Below are 27458 nucleotides of genomic sequence, written 5' to 3'. Positions count from 1 at the left end.
GGAAACTAAAACTAAGGCAATTATCAACTCAAAGGAAAACACAAAGGCATCATAGTTTAGTACCTGACTCAACTCTGACTAGCTACACAGCCATAGTAATAGAAACATCGAATGCTGACCTACACAAAATTATGATGTAACCGTATTAATGGTATGGGGGCTGGGAAATGTGTGTATGGGAGGAAGGAGGTAGGGAGCAAAAAGAGCTAACTCCTCATCTTTCATGTGGGAAATAGATAATAGCTAGAAATGAAAAAGTCAAGAATTAGCAACACAGCAGGTTATTTAGCCACACAGACGTAAATATCCAAAGAATCACTTAAATGAAAGAGTTGAAAGTAGTTACCACAGTGTGAAAGGAAAATGCAGGCAAAGGGACCGGGGACTAGTGTATTTCTAACGCTTGTAGAACTAATTTACCCTTTGTAGGCACAGTTAGAAAAGAAAATCCCCTACAAAGGGGTCATATGGAGACTGACTTAACATCTCTTATTTTATTTTTATTTATTTATTTTTAATTTAATAAATCTTTATTGTTCAGATTATTACAATTGTTCCTCTTTTTCCCCCATAGCTCCCTTCCACCCGGTTACCACCCCACCCTCTGCCCTTACCCCCCACTGTCCTCATCCATAGGTGTACGGTTTTTGTCCAGTCTCTTCCCGCACCCCCCACACCCCTTTCCCCCAAGAATTGTCAGTCCACTCCCTTTCTATGCCTCTGATTCTATTATATTCACCAGTTTATTCTGTTCATCAGATTTTTTATTCACTTGATTTTTAGATTCACTTGTTGATAGGTATGTATTTGTTGTTCATAATTTTTATCTTTACCTTTTTCTTCTTCTTCCTCTTCTTAAAGAATACCTTTCAGCATTTCCTATAATACTGGTTTGGTGGTGATGAACTCCTTTAGCTTTTTCTTATCTGTGAAGCTCTTTATCTGACCTCCAATTCTGAATGATAGCTTTGCTGGGTAGAGTAATCTTGGTTGTAGGTTCTTGCTATTCATCACTTTGAATATTTCTTGCCACTCCCATCTGGCCTACATAGTTTCTGTTGAGAAATCAGCTGACAGTCGTATGGGTGCTCCCTTGTAGGTAACTAACTGTTTTTCTCTTGCTGCTTTTAATATTCTCTCTTTGTCTTTTGCTATTGGCATTTTAATTATGATGTGTCTTGGTGTGGTCCTCTTGTTTGGGTTTTTTTGCGCTTCCTGGACTCGTAAGTCTATTTCTTTCACCAGGTGGGGGAAGTTTTCGGTCATTATTTCTTCAAATAGGTTTTCAGTATCTTTATGTCTCTCTTTTTCTGGCACCCCCATAATTCTGATGTTGGTAAGCTTGAAGTTGTCCCAGAGGCTCCTTACACTATCTTCATATTTTTGGATTCCTTTTTCTTTTTGCTTTTCCGGTTGGGTGTTTTTTATTTCTTTGTATTTCAAATCTTTTTACTTGATTTTTGCGATCCTCTAGTCTGCTTTTCAATCTCTGTTTAATATTTTTATTTCAGTCAGTGTATGCTTAATTTCTAGTTGATCCTTTTTCATATCCTCGAGGGTCTCGCTAAACTTATCAGCCTTTTCTAGGAAATTCTTGAAAAACCTTATAACCGTGGTTTTGAACTCTATATCCAGTTGTTTGCTTTCCTCCATTTCTTTCATTTGTGACCTGTTTCTTTGTCTCCGCATTTTGGCTGCTTCCCTGAGTTGATAGAGTGGCTTTGTGTGCGAGGTGTCCTATAGGGCCCAGTGGCTCAGCCTCCCCAGTTACCTGAGGTGGACACTCTTGGTGCACCCCTTTGTGGGCTGTGTGCACAGTCTTGTTGTAGTTAAGTCTTGATTGTTGTTGGTATCACTGGGAGGAATTGACCTCCAGGACAATTGGCTGTGAGGATCAGCTGTGTCTACGCTGGGAGAACTTCTGTGCTGGAGACACCCTTATGGGAGATTTGCCAAAGCCTCAGTGCTCAGCTTGGATGGGGTGGAGTCTCAGGGCGGAGCAGACAGCATTAGTTTCCCGTCAGCCCTGCCCTAATAGGCCCTTGTGTCTTAGTGTCCCGTGGTAATTGCTGCAAGCATTTCTGAGAGAAAGCCACCCTTGAGTTTCGCCCGCTGCCAGACAGTCCAGTTTCTCCTCGTATGAGTCTGGGTCCCCAGAGTCTCGCCTGGAACCGAAGTTCAGTGCAGTTGGGAGCTTTTGTCTCCCTCCCACTTGAGAAAGCCAGCTGCGTACTCAGTTGCCTGCCCTCTCCGTGTGCGCGCCTCGGTACCTCTGCCTCCTGCAGCTCCTCTGAGTCTCAGTGTGCTTTTCTCTTTACTTCTAGTTGTAGAATTTTCACTCAGCCAGCCTTCCTGTGGTTCTGGATGATGTCCGTTTTGTCTTTTAGTTGTAGTTTTGAAATTGTTGTGCAAGGCAGCAGTTTAGGTGTTTACCTATGCCACCATCTTGGTTTCTCCTACCATCTCTCTTTTAAAACCTTATTTGTGAGGAATAATTTATATACAATAAATGGCATACAGGTTTTGTGTGATGAGTTTTGATAAATACATGCATTCATCCATGTAGCCACAACCTTAATCTCATATCCATCTCTTATTGAATCAAAGACAGCTAGTTTTCCCATCTGGAACAGATGGCTTTTTTCACCGATAAAGCACAAACGGAGGACCTAGTTTGCATTTTGAGGCCACAAATGCCTATTTTTAAACCCAAGAATCACTCTGTATAGTGAGAGGTTCCCACAGGAGAGGTGGGGATGAAAGTGGCACCATTGGCTAGAGTGGGATCGTGTCTCCCGGTGCCTCTCCATCCAGTGCCTGCACTCGCACCGCAGAATGGTTGGCAGAACTGCTCTCATTCAAACTGCTGTTTTTTAATTTAAAACCCAACTACGCTATCCTGTGCTCTCTGAGGATTCTCCACTTACCAGAAGTTGGGGTTTCTCTTAGATCTCCTGAGGTTGTGTGGACAATAGTGAAATAGACCAAAGGAAGTCTGATGGCCTTGAGAGAAACACACAAGCTCTGGTGCCCAGCATACTCTTGGCACAGAGAGAAGTTGTCTTAGGGCTGTCTATAGTTTCAGTAACCATCCCTGTCACAGCATCCCACTCTAAAGTGTCTCCCCATCTGATGTTCTCTGGTCGACCTACACCCCTGCCTCTCGCCAGTCCCAGTGCTCGGCGGGCTGGTCACCTGACATTGTGGGGCTGCTTGTCGCAGGACAGCACCGTGTTGGCGATGGACTGCTGCAGGTGCTGTCGCTGCTTCCTCAGGGTGTGCTGGAAGTCATCCTCCAGGGTCTGCACCACGTAACGCAGGAAAAGGACGCGCCCGGGCAGATGCTGTCCCTGTGGGGAGAAATGGGAAGTACTGCATCTCCTGGGTGACAGTGAGCACGGGGCTCTCAAGACTTAGTCCCAAGGAAGGCCACGAGTCCACAGTGTGCCTGTACTGGAAGGGAGAGAGCAGGCCGACGAGGCCAGTACAAAAGAGGGAAACGGCATTCCTGGAGCTCTTTCCGATGATAAGAGACGGCCATGGGAAGGGAGTCTCTCACTAAGTCTATCAGTTTCAGAATAAACCCTTAACTGTGGCTCTCAGAACAGAGGCAGGAGCCGGCTCCCAAAGAGCTCTGCTGAACTGCTGGCTCAAGCAACCATGACACCCCCCGCGGCTGACCTTCTGCAGTGTGAGCTGATGGGCAGCCTTACTGTGTAAGCCGTTCTGCGGGGGGCTTTCTGTTACAGGCGAAGAGACCCTCCCTGAGGAAGCCCACCGGCGCAGGTGGAGAGCATGCGCTTTGGTGGCACACAGACCTCATTTACGGCTTTTTGTGTGTTTGATCCTCTTATCGAACGTAGGCCTCTGAGTCTCAGTGTCCTGTGATCTCTGTGGTGGTCATTCTAACCAAAGCCAGTGTACAGCCTGTCCCTCGGCAGGCGGGCACGCAGTCAGCAGTTTCCCTTTCCGGGGAGACAGGTGCTGGGATCCAGGCCCGGGAACTCAGGCTGTGAAACCTCAGAGAATGAGAGGGCACCCAACCACTTTTGGCCTCTGTGGGGACTTTTCAAACACCGCAGGGCAGGCATGTTTTCTAGAAACTGAACTCTTGGTCAACAGGAAGAAGAATGGCCATTCTAAGTATCTACCATTTCTTTCTTTCTTTTTTTGGAGGATGTGGGGATGGGATATGTTTGTCTTCTAAATGTGTATTTTCTCTAATCTTTATTGACATAAATACTTTCGAAAAACTCAAGGACTTGTGCTAGATTTATGAAGAGTCTTCCAGTGACACCTCTCTACAGCCACTTGTCCCTCCAGCGCCCCGCAGGGAAGAGCTTTGAACTCTTCTGTAGGTTACCCTAAAGATCTCTAAAAAAACGCTCTTATCACACTATTTTTTTGTTTATCAGCTTTAGACATTACCTATTGGTTTCTGCTATGCTAGATGAGGATTTATCTCATTTATGCCACATCCCACTTCTCTTCCTAAAATAACTACCTCAATTTATGTTCCAACATCTACAAATAATATATTCTGTCTCTCCACGCTGTAAGATAAGGATACTGTAATAGCCCTACTATTCTCAGAGATGCTATCTCTTTCCATTTCCCATCCTTTATCTTCTATACTTTTCTATTTCCACTGTCAAAGTTAATAAAATTGTCTTCCATGCTTTGTATAAAATTGATTTTAAACATGATAACTAAATAGTGTTCACAGCCGAAACTGGTTTGGCTCAGTGGATAGAGCGTCGGCCTGCGGACTCAAGCGTCCCAGGTTCGATTCCGGTCAAGGGCACGTACCTTGGTTGCAGGCATATCCCCAGTAGGGAGTGTGCAAGAGGCAGCTAATCGATGTTTCTCTCTCATCGATGTTTCTAACTCTCTATCCCTCTCTCTTCCTCTCTGTAAAAAAATCAATAAAGTATATTTTTAAAAAATAAAAAATAAAAAATAAATAGTGTTCACAGTGCAAGCACCATGTTAAAATTATTTACTACACTGGAGATCCACACATTATACGAAGAAAATAATTTCTTTCTGGTGAAGATTTTTTATTTTCTTAAAGCTTCTTTTATATCCTTTCTACATTGCTTGACATTATCAGTTTAGTTCTTTCACCTCCTCAAGAATAGTGTTGAATTTTGAGAATACTCTTCTTTTCCAAATTGATTTTTTTTTGATATTTTTAAAAACAACTTTGTTGACAAACCATAAAATTCATCCATTTTAAATGTATAACAAATGATTTGTTATAATATATCAAGTTCTGCAACCATCACCATAACCATTTTATTTATTATTAGTAGTAGTATTATTTTTCATTGTTGACATTACACATGTCCCGGATTTCTCCGTTTGCCTTCCTCCACCCAGACCCCCCCTCCTCCCTCTGGCCCTCCCCACACTGTGGTCTGTGTCCACTGGCCACGCATACATGTCCTTGGGCAGGTTTTCTCCCTCTTTGGCTGCAGCCCTTCCCACATGGCCTCTGGCCTCCGGTTTCTCTGCCTAGCTTCATCCATCATCACTCTTACATTTCCTCTAGATCTTCCTTCTTATTTTCATTGCCATGGATTTACAATTTTCCCTACTCATTTACGATTATTTCTCAGGGGAGCTCAAGAAAGAGAGGGATAAGTGAATGTCCTCAATCTTGAATGAGAAGACAGCACATACCATTTCAGTGGGAATTATCTGATGGGGATGAGAATATAAAGGAAATAATGGCAAAGACTTGACTATCAGATTTGTTGTTACTTTTGTTTTTAGGGAAAATTTCCTCTGCAGAAGATACACCCTCATAACTGTCCCGTTACCTCTTCCTCCATGACGTACGTGAGCAGCTTCCAGTCCCACTCCACTGTCTTGGCATTAGCTGGGTGGAGCCTGAAAGTCAAGGGGCATGCGGTTAGCGTTCTGGAGAGCCTAGTGGGAAGGGCTGGGATCTAGGTGATAGAAGCCAGAGCCCCCTCTTATCCTGAGTCCTCTGCCCACCCCCCTTCGATACAATACCATGTCACCTGAAGGTAGGATGTCTTTTTCTTTCTTTGCCACCCAGTATCCATTTCCCTTTTGGAAGGAATTAGTGACCCAATTTTGCCTTGAGGAAATCAACCTTTGTTAGCCCACTGGCCTTACCACCAGGACCCTGGAATGAAGCCTTGAAACCAGTTATATTCTACCCCTCAGTTCGCAGTGATTGTCTCACAGATGGGCTCGTGTCTTAGGTTATGCCAAGTACAGACCAAAGACTCATTTTCAGAACTCTGTGTGCTTATAAAGGAAGCCGACTCGCTCTCCCACTCAGAGTGTCAGGAAAGCTAGAGGCTGAGAAGGCGGCCACGTGAAGCCCGCGGACAGAAGCCAAGCAGAGCTGAAAACGAGTCCTTGTAACTGGTTTTGAACTGAATCAAGTCATTTTATTCCTAGGTTTCTCGTAACATGCATCATTACATTCTCTTTTACTATCTGTGACGGCCAGTTTGGTTTGGCTTTCCTGTCAATTAGTAATCCAGACAACACTAGTATGTCAACTAGTAATCCAAATAACTAAGTCACCCTCTCTAATGGCTAGCTGAATAGAGCCTCGGCAAGGGAAAGCGATGCCCAGTCCAGGCTCCCTACAAGGTTTGCCCACATCGAAGGTTCATACTGTTGAATTTTCATGAGGAGCATGTAGGCCTCCTTCAGGACATCCACGGTCTCAGAGCCACTGAGCAGGATTTTCTGGATGATGTGAGCCACAATTTCTCTGGGTGGGTAATGCTGGGGTGACACAAAGTCCATCAAAAACTGCACCGTCCCCAGGGGGAAATTTTCTTCAATGGTGCTTGTTACCATTCTTAGTCTTCGATGGGGGATGGGTTCTAATTTTTGACCCCTGTTCTGTAGAGACAAAGAGAACTAAATTAGGATGGGTTTCTACAGACTTAAAAGCAAGAAGTTCTGGAACAGGTTGAAGACAGCAAAGTTGTCCATGCATTTGAAATATTCATAATTCTTTAAAAAAGAGACTGGAAGGGCTTATCTAAAAATGTTCAATGACATGGGAAAATGCTTATATTAAATTAAAAAATAAGAATTCAGTATTCTACATATAACATGACTTCATCTGTGTTAAAACATAGCATAGAAAGAAAAGCACAAAAGAGTCAAGAGCTAGCCTAAGCTGATTTTGGGGTGAGGGTGATAAGATACTTAGGGGTAGTTATAATAATTTATCAGGTACTGAAGTAGAGGAAGAAATATATTTTAAATTATGTTTTACTGTTAGGCAAAGATCCCATTTTGTTCCCTCTCTCTCTCTTTTTGAGTTGCTAGTAAATATTAAGTTGCTTTCTCGCCCAAAAAAGTATATATATAAAGTCTGGGAGAGAAAAATGTGAAAAGTGGTTTCTATTATCTGGGTAGTGGAATTATAGGTGATTTTTTTTCTCTATATGCTCTTTTGTATTTTCAATTTTTCCATAATGGACATATATTACTTTCATAACCAGAAGAAAAACAAACGTTAAGAAACTTGATATAGGAATAATAGCATTAATTATAAAACAATTTTTGTACATTGAACTTATCCTCACTTCTCACAACAACCTTAAGAAATACATATTATTGCCCTGGCCAATTTGACTCAATGGATTGAGCATTGGCCTGCGGAATGAAGGGTCCGGGTTCAATTCTGGTCAAAGGCACATGCCCAGAATGTGGGCTCAATCCCCAGAAGGGGGCATACAAGAGGCAGCTGATCAGTGATTCTCTCTCATCATTGATGTTTCTATCTCTCTCTCTCCCACTTCCTCTCTGAAATCAATAAAAATGTATATTTTTAAAAAGAAGTACATATTCCTACTTTATAGATTAAAAAACCCTGAGATTTAGAAAGTAAGCATTTGTCATACATTGCCAGAAGCCAATTCCAGCATGTCATAATTGCAAGGGTTTCATCGAAAGGTTGATGGAACTTGGGGACTCACCCAAGTTCCATCAACCCAAGGGCTGAGTCACATATGTTATCGCCTGTTGGGAATGGCTGAAGGCATTTCCCCAAACCTGAAAAGGATGCATTAAATTGAATGTTTGCTGTCAGACAGCTCTGGGCATCTTAATCTACATATTATTGCCTCCTGTTGGCCAAACACCTGAACAGCCAAAGGCAATTCCCCATTCTGACAATGCTTCTGTAGAAACCCTACCCTTTGAAGTGTATATCTACCTCGCCTTAGGACAATTTGTGTTAATAAAAAGCAAGGGGTCCTGAGACAAGGAGAACTTGGTTTCTTCAGCTAGGCTCCTCTGCCTCCCCCAAATGCCTTTCAAAATTATGTTTCGTCTCTGGACTCTTATTTAATCTACGCACAGCCCCTTCTCCAGATTCCAGAACCCTTCTAGATGCCGGATCAAGACCCACCGGTGTTAAATATCACCCAATGTCTGCCAATACATTAAATGGTTTCACAAACAGGGGAAGATAAAAATGTCAAGTTCATATTGGGCATGTTCTCTCATGCTTGGATTCCTGCTAGCATACTAACCTCATGCTAGGCCTGTTCAGAGGGCATCTAAGCCCTGGGGGAAGACAGGTTAGCTCACCTCTCTCATGTCTTTATCAGGTATTAGTGTCTGGAAGAAGAGGTGATGCACCGGAGGTCGTAAGAAGTACTTCAGTCTATGCAGGCATGGTCTGTTGTACAACACGCCTGCTGGGGATCGTGCTTGTATGTGGGCAGACCCGGGGTTGGCAGGCTCTGACATTGATATCCCCTTTCTGGCTGGAGTTTCTGTGACAGAGAGCCAGGGAATTTTCTCTAAGGAAGTTTTAGACTGTGGAGACTGTGGGCTGAGAGAGCAGCTTGGAGAAGATGGACCTGAGATATCCATAGGAGTGTCATGGTTCTGTACATCATTTAGGGTAGAGTCAGGCCTGTCTCCTGGCAAGGGTGGCATGTCTCCAGGTGAACGCAGCACATCTGGTAAATGTGAGACTTCTCCAGTTGACTGTGGCGCACCTCTTGGTGACTGGGGTGCACCTCTTGGTGACCATGGCACATCTCTAGGTGACTGTGGCACACCTGCTGGTGACTGGGGTGCACATCTTGGTGACTGCGGTGCATCTCTTGGTGACCACAGTGTATCTCTTGGTGATTGCGGTACATAGCTTGGTGTCTGCGGTGCATCTCTTGGTGACCGCGGTGTATCTCTTGGTGATTGCGGTACATAGCTTGGTGTCTGCGGTGCATCTCTTGGTGTCTGCGGTGTATCTCTTGGTGACCGTGGTGTATCTCTTGGTGACCGCGGTGTATCTCTTGGTGACCGCGGTGTATCTCTCGGTGACCGCATTGTATCTCTTGGTGATTGCGGTACATAGCTTGGTGTCTGTGGTGCATCTCTTGGTGATGGCAGTGTATCTCTTGGTGACCGCGGTGTATCTCTTGGTGACGGCAGTGTATCTCTTGGTGACTGCAGTGTATCTCTTGGTGATGGCAGTGTATCTCTTGGTGACCGCAGTGTATCTCTTGGTGATGGCAGTGTATCTCTTGGTGACCGCAGTGTATCTCTTGGTGATGGCAGTGTATCTCTTGGTGACCGCGGTGTATCTCGTGGTGATTGCGGTGCATAGCTTGGTGTCTGCGGTGCATCTCTTGGTGACCGTGGAGCATCTCGCAATGACTGTGACATGTCTCCTGATGACTGGGGCACATCTGGTGGCTCTGGCATATCTCCCAGTGACTGTGGCATGTCTTGCAGGTGTGCCACTTCTTGTGGGTAGGATATGTTTTGAGGTGGGCCGGGTACACCTTGAGGTAGGCCCAGAGAGTCTTGAGACGGGCAGAGTGAGTCTTGAGATGGGCTAGGTGAGTGCTGAGGATGCCATGATGAGTTTTGAGGTCGGCTTGGTGAGTGCTGAGGATGCCATGAGTCCTGAGGTGGGCATGGTAAGTGTTGAGGGTGCCATGAGTCCTGAGGTGGGCATGGTAAGTGCTGAGGGTGCCATGAGTCCTGAGGTGGGCTTGTCATACTTTGCTGAGGGCATGACATGTTCTGAAGGCATGGCATTTCTTGAGGCAGGTTAGGCAAAGCTTGTAGTTGGCACTGCGCAGGTTGTGATGGGCACGACAAGGCTCGTGGTGGGCAGGAGGAGGCTCGTGGTGGACATGGCAAGGATTGCAGTGGGCATGGCAAGGCTTGTGGTGGGCAAGGTACATCTTGCTGTGGGCATGGCAAGGGCACCCTTTGATTGCTGCTGTTACCATTATTGCTTATTGGGGAGAGGGAGTGAACATCTGAAGATAGCTCTAGGCTGGATAAGAAGCTGAAGTCATCTTTGAATGCGGTGGAGCTACAGTTCGGCTGTGCTGGATAAACAGAGTCCCCACTGACGGATGTAGCGGGTTGGGAGCCTACAAATGCGGTTTCCTCCAAAAGGTCCAAATCCACAGGGTCGCTGTTAATGATTCTCCGGGCTGCGGGCCAAGAGCTTCTGTCCACCCGCCCTTCCATCGCCTCTTTGCTGGAGAGGCTGCCACATGTTTGAAGATTGGTTGACTCCTTCTGGGAAGGAGCAACGGGTTCCAGAGTCAAATCAAGAGTGGCAATAGGTCTGTTTTCTTCCTCGGTTCTTGTCAGGTCAATCACACAGATTGCACTGCGATCCTTTGGCCTCGGTCTGGTTTCTCGGGTTAAGTCAATGAAGTCCTGTTGAAGGATTGTGAGAAGACAAAGGGTCAAGTAGGTAGTCTCAGCTTTATCTAAGAAGATAAACCTTAGCTTTTAAAGATCAGCTACAGAAAAAGGGACGCTAATATAAGAGACTCTAATACGTGCTAAGACATGTTCTTAATTTTCACAATGACCCTGTTAAGTAAGCATTATCACCTCCATTGTGCAGAGGGGAAACTGAAGTTCAGAGACATGAGTCATTTGCCTGAGGATCACACAGCTAACTTGTAGAGACAAACATGCAACCCTAACAGAGAGAGGCTTCACAAAATTAAAACTACAAAAGATAGAAGGTAAACCATTTCTTTCTGAGCCCAGTCACACTCCCTAGGAAACAATCACTCTTACCTACTTCTTGTGTTCAGATGATTTTTAAAAAACTAATTCTACAAAACTTAGAGAAACAGACATTAAGTAATTTATCCCATTCAAGATCATTGTAAAAAGGCACATAAGCTTCCTGTTTCATTTTGCAAACCTCACATAAGAGAACAAAATGCGATCAGAAGAAAAGAAAAATTGAAAGGTGCTCCTTGTTTGGCCGGGTGGTCTTGGTTGACGTCTGTTGTCCTAGGGTAATTATTATCCGCACTCCCTTCCACTCTCAAAAGTGTATCAGTGTGTATAATAAATAATGTCATCCTAATTACTAACCAGCCTCACTCATGAATAGAAATGCCAATATCCTCTCTGAAATATTAGCAAATCAACTGCAGTATTTTTTTAAAAGAGTTCCATTTCTCATCAAAAGGACTAACTAGATACTCTGATAAGCCAACCTAATAAAAGCTAGAATGAATACATAAATGTGAAAACATGGGAGAAGCTACAAGGAAAAACCAACCAACAGAAAGCCAGTGTAGCTGTGTTAACATCAGATAAAATAGACTTCACTGAAGATAGTATCACTAGATAAAGAGGGCCCTGCACAATAAAAGATTTATTTCATCAAGACACAATTTAAAAACTATACACCTAATAACGTAGTTTCCATAAAGAAAAACCAGGTAAAAGTAAAAGGAGAAAAAGAATATCCAGTCATTGTGAGAAATCTTCACAAATCTTTTTTGGTCAATTATGAAAATAAAAAATTACTAAGTATATAAAGACTTGAACATATTTAACAAGCTTTTGCTCAGGTAAAACAATTATTCATAATTAAATGAAATATTTACAAAAATTAACCATATACTAGTAGTCAAAGTACATCTTAATCAATGTCAAAAGATTGATAATACTCAGACCAAAATACTATTAGGTTAAAAATCAACACAAAAAAATAACTAGGGAAAACTCCACACAACTGCAAATTAAGTATGACCAAATAACGTATAGATCAAAGAAATCATAGAAACTAGAAAACCTTAAGAACTGAACAATAACAAAAAATGAGACATGCAGCAATTTAGAAGAAAATTTAGAGACTTAGACACTTAACTAGAAAAGAATGAAAGGAAATTAATGCTCTAAGTACACATCTTTAGACAACAGAAAAAGAACAGAACAGGCCCAAAGAAAGCAGAAATGAACAAAAGAACAAACAGCAGAGAAGAGCAGCAATGTCAAAGGTTTGTTCTTTAAAAGATTATTAATAGTCCTGGCCAGTGGCTCAGTTAGTTGGAGCATCATCCCATACACCAGAAGGTTTGCAGATTCGGTTCCTGGTCAGGGCGTGTACAGGAGGCAACAGATAAATGTTTCTGACACATCGATGTATCTCTCTTTCTCCTCCCACCCCTTCCTCTTTCTCTAAAATCAATTTTAAAATCCTCGGGTGAGGATTAAAAATCCTATATAATAAAGAGGTAATATGCAAATTGACCATCACTCCAACACACAAGATGGCCGCCCCCATGTGGTCAAAGATGGCCACCACAAGATGGCTGGCAGGGGAGGGCAGTTGTGGACAATCAGGCCAGCAGGGGAAGGCCGTTAGGGGTGACCGGGTCAGGCAAGGAGGGCAGTTGGGGGCGACAAGGCCTGCTGGGGAGGACAGTTGGGGGGGACCAGATCTGCAGGGGAGGACCGTTGGGGGAGACCAGGCCGGCAGGGAAGGGCAGTTGGGGGCAACTAGGCTGGCAAGGGAGGGAAGTTAGGGGTGACCGGGCCAGCAGGGGAGGGCAGTTGGGGACAACCAGGCCTGCAGGGGAGGACAGTTAGGGTCAACCAGGCCTGCAGGGGAGGGCAGTTGGGGTGACCAGGCCGGCAGGGGAGGGCAGTTGGGGGCAATTGGGCCGGCAGGGGAACAGTTAGGCATCAATCAGGCTGGCAGGGGAGTGGTTAGGGGGTGATCAGGCTGGCAGGCAGAAGCAGTTAGGGGCAATCAGGCAGGTGAGCGGTTGGGAGCCAGCAGTCCTGGATTGTGAGAGGGATGTCCAATTGCCCATTTAGGCCCGATCCCTAAACGGGCAGTTGGACATCCCTTGAGGAGTCCCAGATTGGAGAGGGTGCAGGCTGGGCTGAGGGACACACACACACACACACCGTGCACAAATTTCATGCACCGGGCCTCTAATAATAATAATAATAGTAATAATAATAATAAAAAAAAGTCCAGCCCTGGTTGGGTGGATTAGTTGCTTGGAGCATCCTTCTATAAAACAAACAGTTGGGAGTTGGATTCCTGGTCAGTCCCCCCCCCCCCCCCCGCAAAAAAAATAAGTAAGACTTTTAATATTGTCAAACATCTGATAAGAAAACAAAGAGAAAGCACAAGTAACCAACATCAAGAATGAAAAGAAACAAAATTATAGATGTTTTCAAGATAAAAAAAGATGAAAAAAAAAAGATGAGAAGATATTATGAATAACTTTGTCAAAAACACTTGGGAACTTAGATGAAACAGATAAATTCTGAAAAAAATAAAGCTTAGCAAAACTGACTTAAGAAACTGGGTTCTGGGTATATGGGGGATCATTACATGATTTGCTCTATTTTTCCATGTTTGAAATTTTCCGTAATAAAAAGATATTTTAAAATTGACTTAAGAATATAAAGTCAAAATAGTCCTTTAAGTAATAAACAAATCAAATCATTAATTTTTTTTCCTTCCAAAAATTGCCAGACCCAGATGACTTTAAAAAGAGAATTTTCAAACTGATGTTTCTCTCTCTGTGTCTCTCCCCCTCTCTTCTACTCTCTCTAAAAATCAATAGAGCCCTAGCTGGTTTGGCTCAGTGGATGGCACATCAGTCTGCGGACTCAAAGGTCCCAGGTTCAATTTTAGTCAGGGGCACATGTTTGGGTTGTGGGCTTGATCCTCAGTGTGGAACATGCAGGAGGCAGCCGATCAGTTCTCTCTCATCATTGATGTTTGTATCTCTCTCTCCCTCTCCCTTCCTCTCTGAAATCAATAAAAATATACTTAAACTAGAGGCCTGGTGCATGGATTTGTGCACCAGTAGGGTCCCTCGGCCTGGCCTGCGCCCTCTCTCAATTCGGGACCCCTCAGGGGATGTCAGACTGCCGGTTTTGGGCCTCTAGTATGCATATAAGATCTTTGGTTAATCTCTTCCCGCCCTCCCACCTCTCCCCTTCCCTCTAAGATTCATCAGTCTGTTCCTTGTTTCCATGCCTGTGTGTTGAGCGTTTGCCCTGTGGTGATCAGTACATGTCATAGCTATCGGTCGAAAGGTCGAACAGCTGAACAGTCGCTTAGGCTTTTATATATCTTTTATATATATAGATAAATAAAAAAAAAAATGGAAAAATAAACAAAAATGTTTGGTAGAATACACCTGGGCTGGGTGCTTTCTGATACTGAAGGTTATTAATTATGATTCAATTTCTTTGATATAGGTATATTCAGATTGTCTATTCATAGGACTATTAAAACAAAACATTTAAAATTTAAAAAGTATTGTTTCTCCTCTAATTAACCTATAAATCTAAACAAAATTCCAATGGATCCCACATAGAATAACAGTATGTCCATAACAGTGGCATATATTAAAGTTATAAATACACATTAGACTTTAATTCCAAAATTCCACTGTAAGAAACTATCCTACAGACATATTTTTATGAAGAGTTCATCACATCATAATCTGAAACACAAAAGAAAAATTAAATTCAATGAGAGACTGATTAAATAGTTTTTGTTAATCCTATATAATAGAAGCATAGTATGCAAATTGTCCCCTTGACCAGGCGTTCATTGGGGTTTGACCAGGGGGTGGGACAAGTCAGGAGAAGGGAGGGAGGCCCTGGCTGGTAGCAGTGGCTGCGGCAGCAGGAGACCGGGGAAAGGGAGGGAATACACTGGGCCTCTAGTGTTAGATAAGATGCAGCTGATAAAATATGCATTGAATGAATATTTGTGCCAGGCATCATGTTATGAACTGGGAATACCATTGTGAGCAAAATGGACAATAGTAGGAATGATACTAATATTTTTTATAAATTATTATTCATTTTCTAATTGACTTCAGCAAGGAAGGGAGAGAGAGACAGAAACATCAATGACAAGACAGAACCACTGATTGGCTGTCTCCTGCATGTCCCACACTGGGGATCGAGCCCGCAACTTGGGCATGAGCCCTGACCAGGAATTGAACCATGAACTCCCGGTCCAATGGTCAACACTCAACCACTGAACCACACTGGCCAGGCCTAATGTTTTTTAAATGACAAAAAATATATTAAATGGTTTTTAAAAAGTATGATTCCATTGGGAAAAAAATTAGACGTTTATATATTTTTTATGTACATACACAAAAAAGTTCTGGAACAATACACAAAAACTGTTAGTTATCTCGGGAGAGTGGGAATGAACAGAGGTGGGTTCTTACTGATGTCCTGAATTTTTTCCTGTTTATAATTTTTTATTATTTAAAATGGGGTAATTTTATTTTTCAAAATATATGATTGTGTACTTTAAAGAAAAAAAACAGAAAACCCTTGGAGGGTACAGGACTTCCTTTTGGAGTAAAGAAAAATTTATTAAAGTAGATAGTGGTGGTGGTTGCACAACTGAGGGAATTTTATGTCTGGTATGGAATTATCTATATATATAAAGGCTAATATGCTAAGTGTCCATCCAGGTAATGATGTCAGGTAGCAATGCCCGGCTTCCTCTCCCTAGCGACTAGCCTTTTTGCAGTTTCTCCAGCCCAGGAATACAACTTGCTTTATAGCCAGGTGCAAACATTTTACACTTTTAACCAAATGTCTGTGAAGCGTTTTCTCATGCCTCATCCCATTTGATCCTCACAGAAGTCCTGGAGTAGGTAGATAGGAGACTCGGTGGAATCCTATTTTCTTTTCATTAGCCGGAAAACGGAGATTTAGAAAGCGTAGACACTTGACCTGACTGAAATGAAGTAAGAAATGGTGGACCTTGACAATGACTTCAAGTTTTCTCACTGTGCAGAATATAGTCAAACACTGCTGCAGTTAAATATTTTACCCTTTGTTCTCCCTGCATGATCTACAATAATAATCTGCTTCTTGTTGATAGTTACTGCTGTGTTGCTGACAATTACCTGAAAGAGAAGCTGGGGTGCTTCACTGGGCTGGAAAAACTTTAGCTAAATCAGAAAACACGTCTAATTAAGCAAGTTTATTCTATATATATAAAAGGCTAAGTTGACTCGCACATGTGCAATACATATAAAGCTCTCGCTGGCGCCAATTGCATGCGTGTTTCCATCTGTCATTGTCGATCATGAATTTGGTTGACACTTCTATTATAGAGAAAGGGCAAATAGCGATATTAAAATATTTCTTATAATTAATTTCCTTTCAATGTACATGAATCTGTGCACCGGGCCACTAGTATCTTAATAAAGCTATTAAGCTGTTAATGGAAGATGAAGAAGTCATTTTCAGCCTTAAGGGAAGCTGACCTTGATTTAAGATCCAAATTATTTTGACATCTGATGTTGTAAATTCAAAATGTAGGTGAATTTTGCTTTCTACTCTATGACATATCCATATTTTAGTTCCAAAAAATCTTTATATAAAAAAATTAGCCTGGTGCTCGCTTTGGCAGCACATATAGTAAAATTGGAACAGTACAGAGATGAGCTTGGTCCCTGTGCAAGGAAGACATGAAAATTCACGAAGTGTTCCATCGCCCTGGGTGGGCACTGGCGTCCTCATATTGGGCTTGGAGAAGTCATTCCAGAGACCCACTCTGGGCATGCGCCCAGGCTTTCTGGGATGCCCACTTGATCTTAAAAAAAAAAAAAAAAGTTAGCCTGGGATAGATTCTGTGTTTATCCCTTGGCTCTCCCATCACAGAGAGTATTTTAACATAATCCTATATAATAAAAGCCTAATATGCAAATCGACCTAATGGCAGAACGACTGGTCGCTATGACACGCACTGACCACCAGAGGGCAGACACTCAACGCAGGAGCTGCCCCCAGCCCACAGGCCAGCCAAGGCAGGTGTCAGCAGGGGCCCCCTGGTCGCCCCGCAGATTGGCCCTGATCTCCGGCCAGGCCTAGGGACTCTACCCCTGCACAAATTTCGTGCATCGGGCCTCTAGTCTATATACATAAAGGCTAATATGCAAAGTGTTCCCTCAGGAGTTTGACCAGGAGACCGGGAGTTTGATCGCTCACTATGATGTGTGCTGACCACCAGGGGCGGTGTGGAATGAAGGAAGGCCCTGGCTGGCAGCCAGAAGGCCCCAATCGCCAGCCAGGCCTGGGGACCCTACCCGTGCATGAATTTCGTGCACCCAGGCCTCTAGTTATAACTTATCAGAAAGAAAGGATTCCTTAGAGTACTAGCAATAAGAATTCAGTTTCTCCTTAAATATATAGTTATTGAGCACCCACTCTATTTGAGGCGTAAGCTAGTTGCTGGGGGTATTGGGAATGTGGCTGCATATAGCAGTGAATTTAATATTCCAGGGAAGAGTGATTTTTTTAAGAAAAAGTGATTTTTTAAAATATATTTTAAGTAGATAGGGTTTTAAAAAGTAATTTTTCAATTTTTAAATTAAAAAACTCTGGTTGGTCTATTTTTATAAAAACACATTTAAAAAACCAGAATTACAGCTGTGGCTGGGTGGCTCAGTTGATTGGAGTATCATCCTGTACACCAAAAGGTTGTGGGTTCGATTCACAGTCAGGGGACACACCTAGGTTTCGGGTTCAACTGGTTGGGGCCCATATGGGAGGCAACCAATTGATGTTTCTCTCTCTCACATTAATTCTCTCTCTCCCCCCTTTTCTCTCTCTCTAAAATCAATAGAAACATATTCTCAGGTGAGGATTAAAAAAAAAAGAATTATATTTTGCAACTTGCATTTTCCCCCTCAACCATTTCTAGCATCCCTAGAGGATTTTCCCCTGGAAACCTGGTGAGAGGTTCACAAATTTACCCCAGGATCTTGAGATTGAGACTAGTGCTCTCAATCTTTCTCTACCTATTACCACCTGGTTGCAGCTTCCTCAGTTTCCCCAAATAGCGATAATAACAGTAGTTACCTCGTGGCACTGTGGTGAAGATTGCATGAGTTAATCCACTCAAAGCACAAAACAAGGTCTGAGGCATGAATGCCCCCTATAGTGGGGGTGATGCTCACCCGGACTAACCCTATGTGACAGTCATTCAGGGTCAAAACACTAGCTCCTTGATAAGAAAGACCTGGACCCAAACCAAGTCTGACTGCCAAGAAGAAACCTCGTAAAATGAGTTCGACTGCCCTGGTAGGTGAAGGGTCCCAGGTTCGATTCCGGTCAAGGGCACATACCCAGGTTGTGGGCTCGATCCCCAGTAGGGGGCGTGCAGGAGGCAGCTGATCAATGATTCTCTCTCATTATTGATGTTTTTCTCTCTCTCCCTCTCTCTTCCTCTCTGAAATCAATAAAAATATATTTTTTAAAATTGAGTTATTCTATGCTTCTAATTATGGAGACAATATTATAAAGATATCAATGCTTTAACTACAAATCCAATGCAGTGATTCTGAACTGGTGGCAGTTTTGCCCTCCAGGAGACATTCTTGGTGGTTACAAGCAGGAGGGCTGCTACGGCATCGAGTGGTAGAGACCAAAGATGCTGCTACAACCCCACCGTGCACGTGCAACCTGCCCCACAAAGAACGATTGGCCCAAGAAACCCCGATCCATTGCAATCCTTGACACAATGATTCTAAAGCTCATTTGGAGGAAAAAGTGGGCACAACAGCCAAGAAATCTTGGGGCGGCGGGGAGAGGAAGGAAGGACAGATAATTGCTCTTCTAGATACCAAAAAATATTATCAAACCACAAAAATAAATAAAATTTTATAACTCACAAAAGTAAAACAGGCCTCTCCACCAGTGTGGTTCAGTGGTTGAACATTGACCTATGAACCAGGAGGTCACAGTTCAATTCAGTCAGGACACATGCCCAGGTTGCGGGCTCTATCCCCAGTGGGGCGTGCAGAAGGAGCCGATCAATGATTCTCTCTCATCATTGATGTTTCTCTCTCTCTCTCTCTCTCTCTCTCTCTCTCTCTCTCTCTCTCTCTCTCTCCACCCCCTTCCTCTGTGATCTCTGTGATATCACTAAAAATATATTTAAAAAAAAAGAAATTGTTCCTGGATAACTGATAACATCATACTTGATTAACAACATACACTAATATCCGGAATGTTTTCCTTATATGTCTGCAATCAGAATGCATTTTATAGTTATTGTGTAAATTTTGTATGGTAGTTCTTTTCCTGAAAAGCTGTTCTTAAATTGGCAAGTCTTCCATTCAGTGATGTCTTAGGAATAAGGCAATATAGTCTATGTTAAATGTTAGGCATTCTTCATGCCATATAAAACATTTCAGATGAATAAAGGACTAAGCATTAAAAAGACATGACAAAATAACAGGAAAATAATCAGGACGGGAAAGATTTTTCTAAACATAAAACAAAGAAAAAAGATGTACAAATGCATAAACAAAAATGTTATGCTTTATTAAATAAAATACCACACACTATAGATTTCTAAATTGAGTGTAATCCCAATTTAAAAGTACAAATTATTCAGAAGTTGACAAAATGATTTGTCTTTTGAAAGAGTAAATATGCAAAGTTAGACAGAAAAATTCTAAAAAAGAAGAGTAATGAAGTGTTTCTTCTGCTTTTTATTAAAACAGCATGTAAAAAGGCCAAAACAGAAAGTCCACAAATGGACACAAAAATATATAAAACTTTACCATTTAATAAAGGTAATATTTCAACCCATTGGGTAAAAGGTTGGATAATTCAATAAATGATGATGAGACAATTAACTAACCATCTAGAAGAAAAGTATTAGATTACCATTTTATACCTTTTTTGAAACTAATTCCAGGTAGATTAATGAAGTAATTAAATGTGAAGGATATTTTCATAACCTTAAGAGTGAGGAAAGCCTTTCTAAGCATAACAACAAAGACAGAAATCAAATAACAGAAAAGAGGGACAGAACTGACTACATAAAAATTTGTAACTATTGTGCCTGGCCAGACTGGCTCCGTTGGCTGAGCACCATCCTGTGCACCGAAAGGTTGCCGATTCGATTCCCAGTCAGGGTTTGACCCGCAGTCAGGGCACAAACCTGGGTTGTGGGCTTGATCCCGGGTGGAGGCACCTATGGAAGGCAACCAATCAATGTTTCTCTCACATCGATGTCTCTCTCTTTCCCTCTCTCTAAGCATGTCCTCGGGTGAGGACTGAAAAATATATAACTCCTGTAAAGAAAATCCAAAGTTGTGGGGAAAATGTTAGCATGTATGACACCAGGGGCCTTCTTATTAGTTTTTAGTACAAATTACCACAAACTGGCTGGCTTAAAACAATAGTAACCTATCCTCTCGATTCTGGAAGCTTTGAAGCCCCAAATCAAGGTGTCTGCAAGGGCAAGCTCTCTTAAAGGCTCCTTGGAGATGCTGTTCCATGCCTTTCTCTCAGCTTCTGGTGTTGTCAACAATCCTTAATTTGCAGCTACTGCGTAACTCCCATCTTTGCTTCCATCATCACATGGTGTTGTTCCTCTGACTTCACCAGTCATACTGGACGAAGGGCCCACCCTACTCCATATGACTGTATCTTCACTGATTACATCTGTAATGACTCTATTTCCGAATAAGGCCACATTCTGTAGTGAGAAGTTAGGACTTCAACAAACCTTTTTGGAGGACCCAATTCAACCCATAATGAATCTAATATGTACGTAATATTTACACCCCAACAGGCCAGGAAAAGGCAAGCTGCTTGAGCGTCCTCTCTGACCTCTGGCCTCACTAGCTGCTCTTTCACCCCTTGCCTTCACCTGGGCGAGGCACTGTGGGCTTAGGCCTAGGCCCTGGATGTCCTTCTTGTAGCCTCTCAGCCTAGATGATCACATCCAAATCACTACAATCTACGTGATGTGCTAATGACAACAAATCTGTGTCCCTGGTGAGGACTCCCCCCCGGCCTATGAACTCAGTACAAACATCACACCTGGCATCTCCAGGTGGCTAACCCACAGGCGTCTGGACACCTTCAAAACAGCAGGTCAAACGCTCAACCACTGAGCCACACCAGCCGGGCTCCAAGTCTTGATTTTTGCTGCACCCTTTGCTCCTACCTTATTCCCCTAGACCCGTGATCGGCAAACTGCGGCTCGCGAGCCACATGCGGCTCTTTGGCCCCTTGAGTGTGGCTCTTCCACAAAATACCACGGCCTCAGCGAGTCTATTTTGAAGAAGTGGCGTTAGAAGAAGTTTAAGTTTAAAAAATTTGGCTCTCAAAAGAAATTTCAATCGTTGTACTGTTGATAGTTGGCTCTGTTGACTAATGAGTTTGCCGACCACTGCCCTAGACCTTCTCATAACAAATCTCTTCTGTCATTATGGTATCCGATCAATTAACTCTTCAGAGAGGCAATTCTTTGAAAATTGTACCCAATCCCACCCAAGTTAGTATTATATTGTTCACTTATTTGTGTATTGCTTGTCTTTTCCCTTGAGAATGTATTTATTGAAAGAGTGAATCACAACCAAAGGAAAAAAATTAAAACCATGATAGCTCACAGGATCTGGCTATGAAATCAGCAAAGATGAAAAGGCCTTATTTTCCTTCCTAGCGCTCTGTATGTAACCCCATGTTACATGTATGTGGCTAACTGGTTGTCTCTCACCGACGAGAATGACAGCTCCCTGAGGGCAGGAACTTGGTTGGTTCATAGCTGTATCCTCAGCACCACACATTTACTGAATAGAATGACAATATCTAGGGGCGACTGGGCAGTGAAGGAAGGGGTATGCTGAGACTATCACTGATGCACAATGTCTGTAGGAAATTCTGTAGACAATACATGTCAAGAGCCCTCAAAGGAGGACATGCCTTTTGACTCAGCAATCTCACATCCAAGAGGCTCTTCTCCTAAACAAAGAAATGATTATTTATGAGGGAATTCCTCGCTGGGTTGTTTGTAATAGAGGACATTTAGAAACAACCAGCATGATACCATTAATAGATTACAAATATAATTATAAATCTGCACAATAAAATACATTAAAAATATTGGTAAAGACATGTATTTATTAATGTGGAAAGAGATAAAAGTACATTAACAGAAAAAGGCAAGCTACAAAAACACACACACACATATATAGCAAGACTCCATTTTTGCAAAAACATGTATTGGGGGATACATGGGTATGTACGAGTATACATGCACATTTACAGATCCAAGTTTGGACAGACAAACATCAAAATGTTAACATTTAAAAAAATGTTAACATTCATTACCTGTGGATAGTGAGATTAAGGGCAATATAAATTTTCTTCTTTATATACATTTCTAAATATTTTTGTAATAGTTCAACCAAAAATTAATCGACTATCTGTACATGTTCTGCGTGGAAAAAAAAAGCAATAAAGCTTATTAAAAACACAATCACACTTCATCAACTTAGTGAAGCACCACAGCCCAGGTTAAGACCAGGAGTTCAAAATATTAACTAATATTAAGTATTGGAGATAGCTTTCTGATTTCCTGGATTCAAGCACGTTGCTTCCCCTCAGTCAATACTGTAAAAAAGAAAAGACAATTGTAAAACTTGATCCTTTTATTTCATTCCTGCCACGAGTGAGAAGGTCGGGACTGGCTGAGAAACAACACAGAGTGGAGCAAACGTTCTCATTTACGCTGGGCATTTGCCTTGCGTTGCCTCAGTACAAGTCTTCTAAGGGTTCGACCAGGAAGGTAGGCATTAATGTTCCCAAAAGCAAACGCTGAGAGAGGTGGAAGAACTGGCCAAAGCTCACCCAGCTGAGGTCTCTCCGACCTCAGGGCCTTCGGGAAAAGTGAGATAAAGGCGGCTTGAGGCTTTAAAACCTTGCAAGTCTCTCAATGCCTCTGATCTCTTACTGTCCTTATCTAATTGGCAAGCGAGATAAAAGGAGAAAAGCTTGGAGTTTTTAGAAAGCTGCAGTAAAAAGTATCTAGAGAAGCAAGATTTAAATCGGGTAAAACTCTCTGGAACTTGACCTTCATTTCTCTTCAACTCAAAAGGCTCGAGAGCAAAACGCCTGGTTGGGTGGTCACGGGATGGGGAGCAGTTAGAGAATGCGATGCACGTGTGTGTGTGTGTGTGTGTGTGTGTGTGTGTGTGTGTGAAGAGTCACAACAGACTAGGATAAGGATGCCATCTGTGTGCTTGCAGAAGGAAGCTGGACTAGGAGGAGGGAAGAGGGATAACACCTGGGATGAAAGGAAGCGGGTAAGAAGGACCAAGTTCAAGGGGCACGGAGAGAAGGGGCAGTAGGAAAGAGGAGGAACCAGGAAAGGGAGCCGAGTTATTCTGCCGTCTTTCTTCCCTTCCACCTTTTTCCCGTCACTCTTAGGCCTCTGGTGCCATCTACAGCGATGACTACCAAACCTCTCCCTCCCGCCCGCTCTCCAAGCTCCATTCCTCAGAGCAGGCACCTCCCTGGACATTGCCGTCTGCACTTGACATCCAGTAGGCCCAGGCTGAACGCAGCATCGCTAGGTCCACACCAAGCCTGCTCCCACTCTTGAACTCGCGCTCCCTTTCCTTCAATCATTATTTCACCCCAAAAAAGATATTTATTGTGGACCAGTGTGTCCCCCTCACTGCCACAGTGCTAGGTACAGCCACTCGCCTACCAAGCTGGACCGCGCCTACCTTGAAAATCTCTTGTCTGTCCATCTCATCTAAAGTCTTTACTGAGATGTAGGGAGAACCCCTCCTGCTGGAACCTCGCAACACGCCGCTGTATGTTCATTCCTTCTGCATGCCATCCCTTCTCCAGGACCATCACCAGGGGCTCAGGTGGAGGCTGGGGGATCTAGCTGGCTGGGAAGGGGAATGAAGGGGCGGAGGCTAGATGTGCCTCGAAGGAGTATTTGCATGTGAAGAAAGGTGGCTTCCTTCAACTGTCCACAAGAGATCTAGAAGGTAACAAGAGCGCGACCCTTCTTTTCCTTGTGGGGTGTGTGGCTTTGGGGGGCTGGGGAGATCTGAGGGTGACAGTCTTCTGAGACAAGGCCTGTCCACCTCCGCCCCGTGAGCACCCACTAGCCACTTGTTGAGTGCATCACCTCCTGCGGGAGGGGACCACGGATGTCCACGGGTGTCGTGTTCTCTACGGTATCCCCACCCCGGAAACACCTGGCCCATAGCAGGGGGGTCCAACAAATATCTGTGGAGGATTCTAGAAAAGCAGGGACCGTAGATGTTTTATTCACCATCTCAGGAAGAAGGACAAAGACTAAGGAGACCGAGGGGGGAAGAGCCAGTGCAAGATGCCCCCGCCCCCCTCGGTTCTCTGGGGCCTCGGTGGAGGCTTGCTAAGCGGGGCAGATCGCCCTCCGGCACGGCTCCGACACCGGGCCCCTCGCGCGGCTGCCAGGCCTGGAGCGGCGCCACCCTCGGCCCAGGCCCGCAGTTCCCCCTTCCCTCCCGCCCGCTCGGCTCCCGTTACCTCCCTGCACATCTGCACCCACCGCCGGCCAAACAATTACACGCTCCCGCGTGCCGGCCTCGAGGTCGGGGACCGCCCCCAGGAGCCCCCGGCCCCCTGGACCCCCGCCCCCGGCCCCGCCGAGGCTCGGGGAAGCCCGGGGCCCGGCCTGAACGCCGCCGGCCGCGGGACGTCGCCCATGTGCTCGGCCGCCCCTCGCCGGCCCCAGCCGCTCGGGCTTGAACTCGGAGCCGGGAGGCCAGGCCGCCCCCTGCGGGCCCGCCGCGCTCCGCGGGGCCGGGAGGCGGCGAGGCGGGAAGCCCCTGCAGCTGTGCGGCGCCACCCGGCGGGCGGGCGGGCGGGCGGGCGGCGGGAGCGCGGGGACGCAGGGCCGGGCGGACGGTCGCGGATCGGCGCTGCGGCCGCGGGGCGCGCTCACTCACCACGGTCCGGCGGGGCAGCGCGCCGGGGGTCCGGGACAGGGCCCGGCGGAGCCTCCGCGCCCGGCCCGAGCGGGTGCCCTCCGAGCTCTCGGAGCCGCTGTCGTCCGAGATCACGATGAAGTCCTCCATGGCTGCGGGCCCCGGCCGAGCCAGCGCGCGGGCGACCGGCGACCCAGGCGGCGGTGGCGGGGACTTCGGTTCCTGCTGCTGCGGAGACGGCGACCGAGGCGGCGACAACCCAGGCCATCACCCGGAGGCCCCGCCCCTTCCCGCCCAGGCCCCGCCCCTTCCCGCCCCTAACCACGCCCCTCGCCGCGTAGTCCGCCCCCAGCCCCGCCCCTCTGGACCCCGAGCCCCAGGCCGCGGGCAGCGAGCAGGGGGCAGCCCCGGGCGGGGTCAAGGCCGCGGTCACTGTGCTCGGTGCGGGCACGCGTCCTCCCTGACCGAAGATAAGGAACAAGGAAGAAAGCCAGGTTGCAGCCGGTCTGAGCCCGCGGTGAGGGCGGGCGTCGGAGGCTGCGGCTGCGAGGGCTTCCGCAGCTGCTGCTAAAGGACTCAGGTGCGAAGTGAGGTGTGAACAGGCCTGTGCTGAGCCCCAGGGGTCCCTCCAGGGCGGGGGTCCCTCCAGGGCGGGGTACCTGGCGTTGGGCTGAGTCGGGGGGCGGGACTGAGTGGGGGGAGAGGCCCCACTTCTTTGCACATGTGCAAGTACTAGTACATCTGTAAGAGGAATTCTTAGACGTTAATTACTGGGTCAAAGGTGATGTTTCTCTAGTTGTTTCAATAAGCGATCCCAAATTACTCTTCTAAATTGTACCAACTTGCAGTTTCATCATCAATCCATGTAATTCAGCGATATAAACTGTGAGATTTAGCCCGGCTGGCGTGGCTTGGTGGTTGAGCGTGGACCTATGAACCAGGAGGTCAGGGTTCGATTCCTGGCCAGGTCACATGCTGGGGGTTGCAAGCTCCATCCCCAGTGTGGGGCATGCAGGAGGCAGCGGATCATCATAGATGTTTTTTTCTCTCTCTCTCCTTTCCTCTCTGAAATCAATGAAAATATCCTATCTAATAAAGAGGTAATATGCTAATTAACCATTACACCCTCACAAAGATGGTGGCGCCCACAGCCAATAAGGAGGGAATATGCTAATTGACTGCCATGCCCTCAAAGATGGCAGCACCCACAGCCACAAGATGGCGGAGCCCAATCCCCTCAGCTCCGCGTGCCTGCCTCCAGAGTCCCCCAGTCCCCTCAGACCCCCAGCCACCCAGGGCTGGCCCAAGGCACAGGCAAGCCTCGGATGGTGGCTGCCCAGCCGCCCAGGGCCACCCAAGGCTCAGGTAACCAGGGCCGGCTGAGGCTTGCGCTGCCGGCAGTGGCAGCAGCAGAGGTGTGATGGGGTTGTCGCCTTCCCCTGATCGCCGAGTCGCCTCCCACCCCTGAAGGCTCCCGGACTGTGAGAGGGGGCAGGCTGGGCTGAGGGACACCCCCCTCCAGTGCATGAATTTTCATGCACCAGGCCTCTAGTACTATATAATAAAGAGGTAATATGCAAATTAACCCTCATGCTGGCTGTGCAAGATGGCTGTGCCCACAGCAGAGGTGGGGTTCCTGTAACGAGTGATCAGCAGGGACCTGAGGCTGTATGGCGCCAGGCTGGAGTGGGGGACCTGAGGCTGTGCCCCCCCCCCCCCCCCGTGGGGCTTGACAGGGGACCTCAGGCCACGCCCCCTTCCCCAGCGCTGGGCCAGGGGTCCTGAGGCTGCGTCCCCCACCTGGCAGGGCTTGACAGGGGTGGGGCCAGCCGGGTCTGGGTCTCACACGATTTTGAGGCGTGCGCAGGTGGGCGGGGACTTGACTCTGGGTTCCACAGTGTGCCCCAGACTCTGACAGGAGGAAGATTTTCATATAGATTTTACTAATTTTCTTTCATCTCTGACACTTCTATTATAGAGAAAGGGCAAATAGCAATATTAAATTATTTCCTCTAATTAATTCCCTTTTAATGTGCATGAATTTTGTGCACTGGGCCTCTAGTCTAACCATAATTGCCTCTCAAAGACACCATCTCCAAATGTCAACATCTTGGGAGTTAGAGCTTCAACATATGAATTTTGGGGGACACATAACACTATAAATTTCTAAATATAAATGTATTTTTATTGTTGTTGTAATCCTCACTCAAGGATATTTTTCTGTTGATTTTTAGAGAGTGGAAGGGAGGGGAAGAGTCAGAGAGAGAGAGAGGGAAACATCGATGTGAGAGAGACACATTGATTGGTTGCCTCCCACTCTGGCTCTGACTGGGGCTGAGGATAGAGTCTGCAATCCATGCACGTTCCCTTGACCAGAATCAAACCCGCAATCCTTCAGTTCGTGGGTCGACACTCTAT

The 27458-nt window shown here is 45.3% G+C and overlaps 1 protein-coding gene, 1 long non-coding RNA gene and 1 other non-coding gene across 3 annotated transcripts in view; 1 reads left to right on the top strand and 2 right to left on the bottom strand.

The window, feature by feature from the left end:
* SIMC1 (SUMO interacting motifs containing 1) overlaps positions 1-25299 on the bottom strand; it is a 36954-nt gene extending 11655 nt beyond the window's left edge. Inside the window, exons 1-4 of the mRNA XM_054718239.1 lie at positions 25062-25299; positions 6662-6894; positions 5826-5895; positions 3196-3350 (exon numbers count right to left, since the gene is read on the bottom strand). Of these exons, the coding sequence (XP_054574214.1) occupies positions 3196-3350; positions 5826-5895; positions 6662-6894; positions 25062-25190 (587 nt within the window). The 5' untranslated portion in view covers positions 25191-25299. The remainder of the gene's footprint in view (positions 1-3195; positions 3351-5825; positions 5896-6661; positions 6895-25061) is intronic.
* On the top strand, positions 16702-16805 carry LOC114227909 (U6 spliceosomal RNA). The gene has a single exon (XR_003614003.2). It is a non-coding gene; the product is annotated as a U6 spliceosomal RNA (small nuclear RNA).
* On the bottom strand, positions 22311-23973 carry LOC129149523 (uncharacterized). The gene is made up of 2 exons (XR_008556450.1): positions 23841-23973; positions 22311-22722 (listed from the first exon to the last, which is right to left on the bottom strand). It is a non-coding gene; the product is annotated as an uncharacterized LOC129149523 (long non-coding RNA).
* Positions 25300-27458: the final 2159 nt, after the last annotated feature.

The sequence above is a fragment of the Eptesicus fuscus genome, chromosome 6 (assembly GCF_027574615.1).
Source record: "Eptesicus fuscus isolate TK198812 chromosome 6, DD_ASM_mEF_20220401, whole genome shotgun sequence".
Classification (NCBI taxonomy): domain Eukaryota; kingdom Metazoa; phylum Chordata; class Mammalia; order Chiroptera; family Vespertilionidae; genus Eptesicus; species Eptesicus fuscus.
Note: the sequence above shows the minus strand (reverse complement) of the source record. Positions and strands in the feature narration are given on the sequence as shown.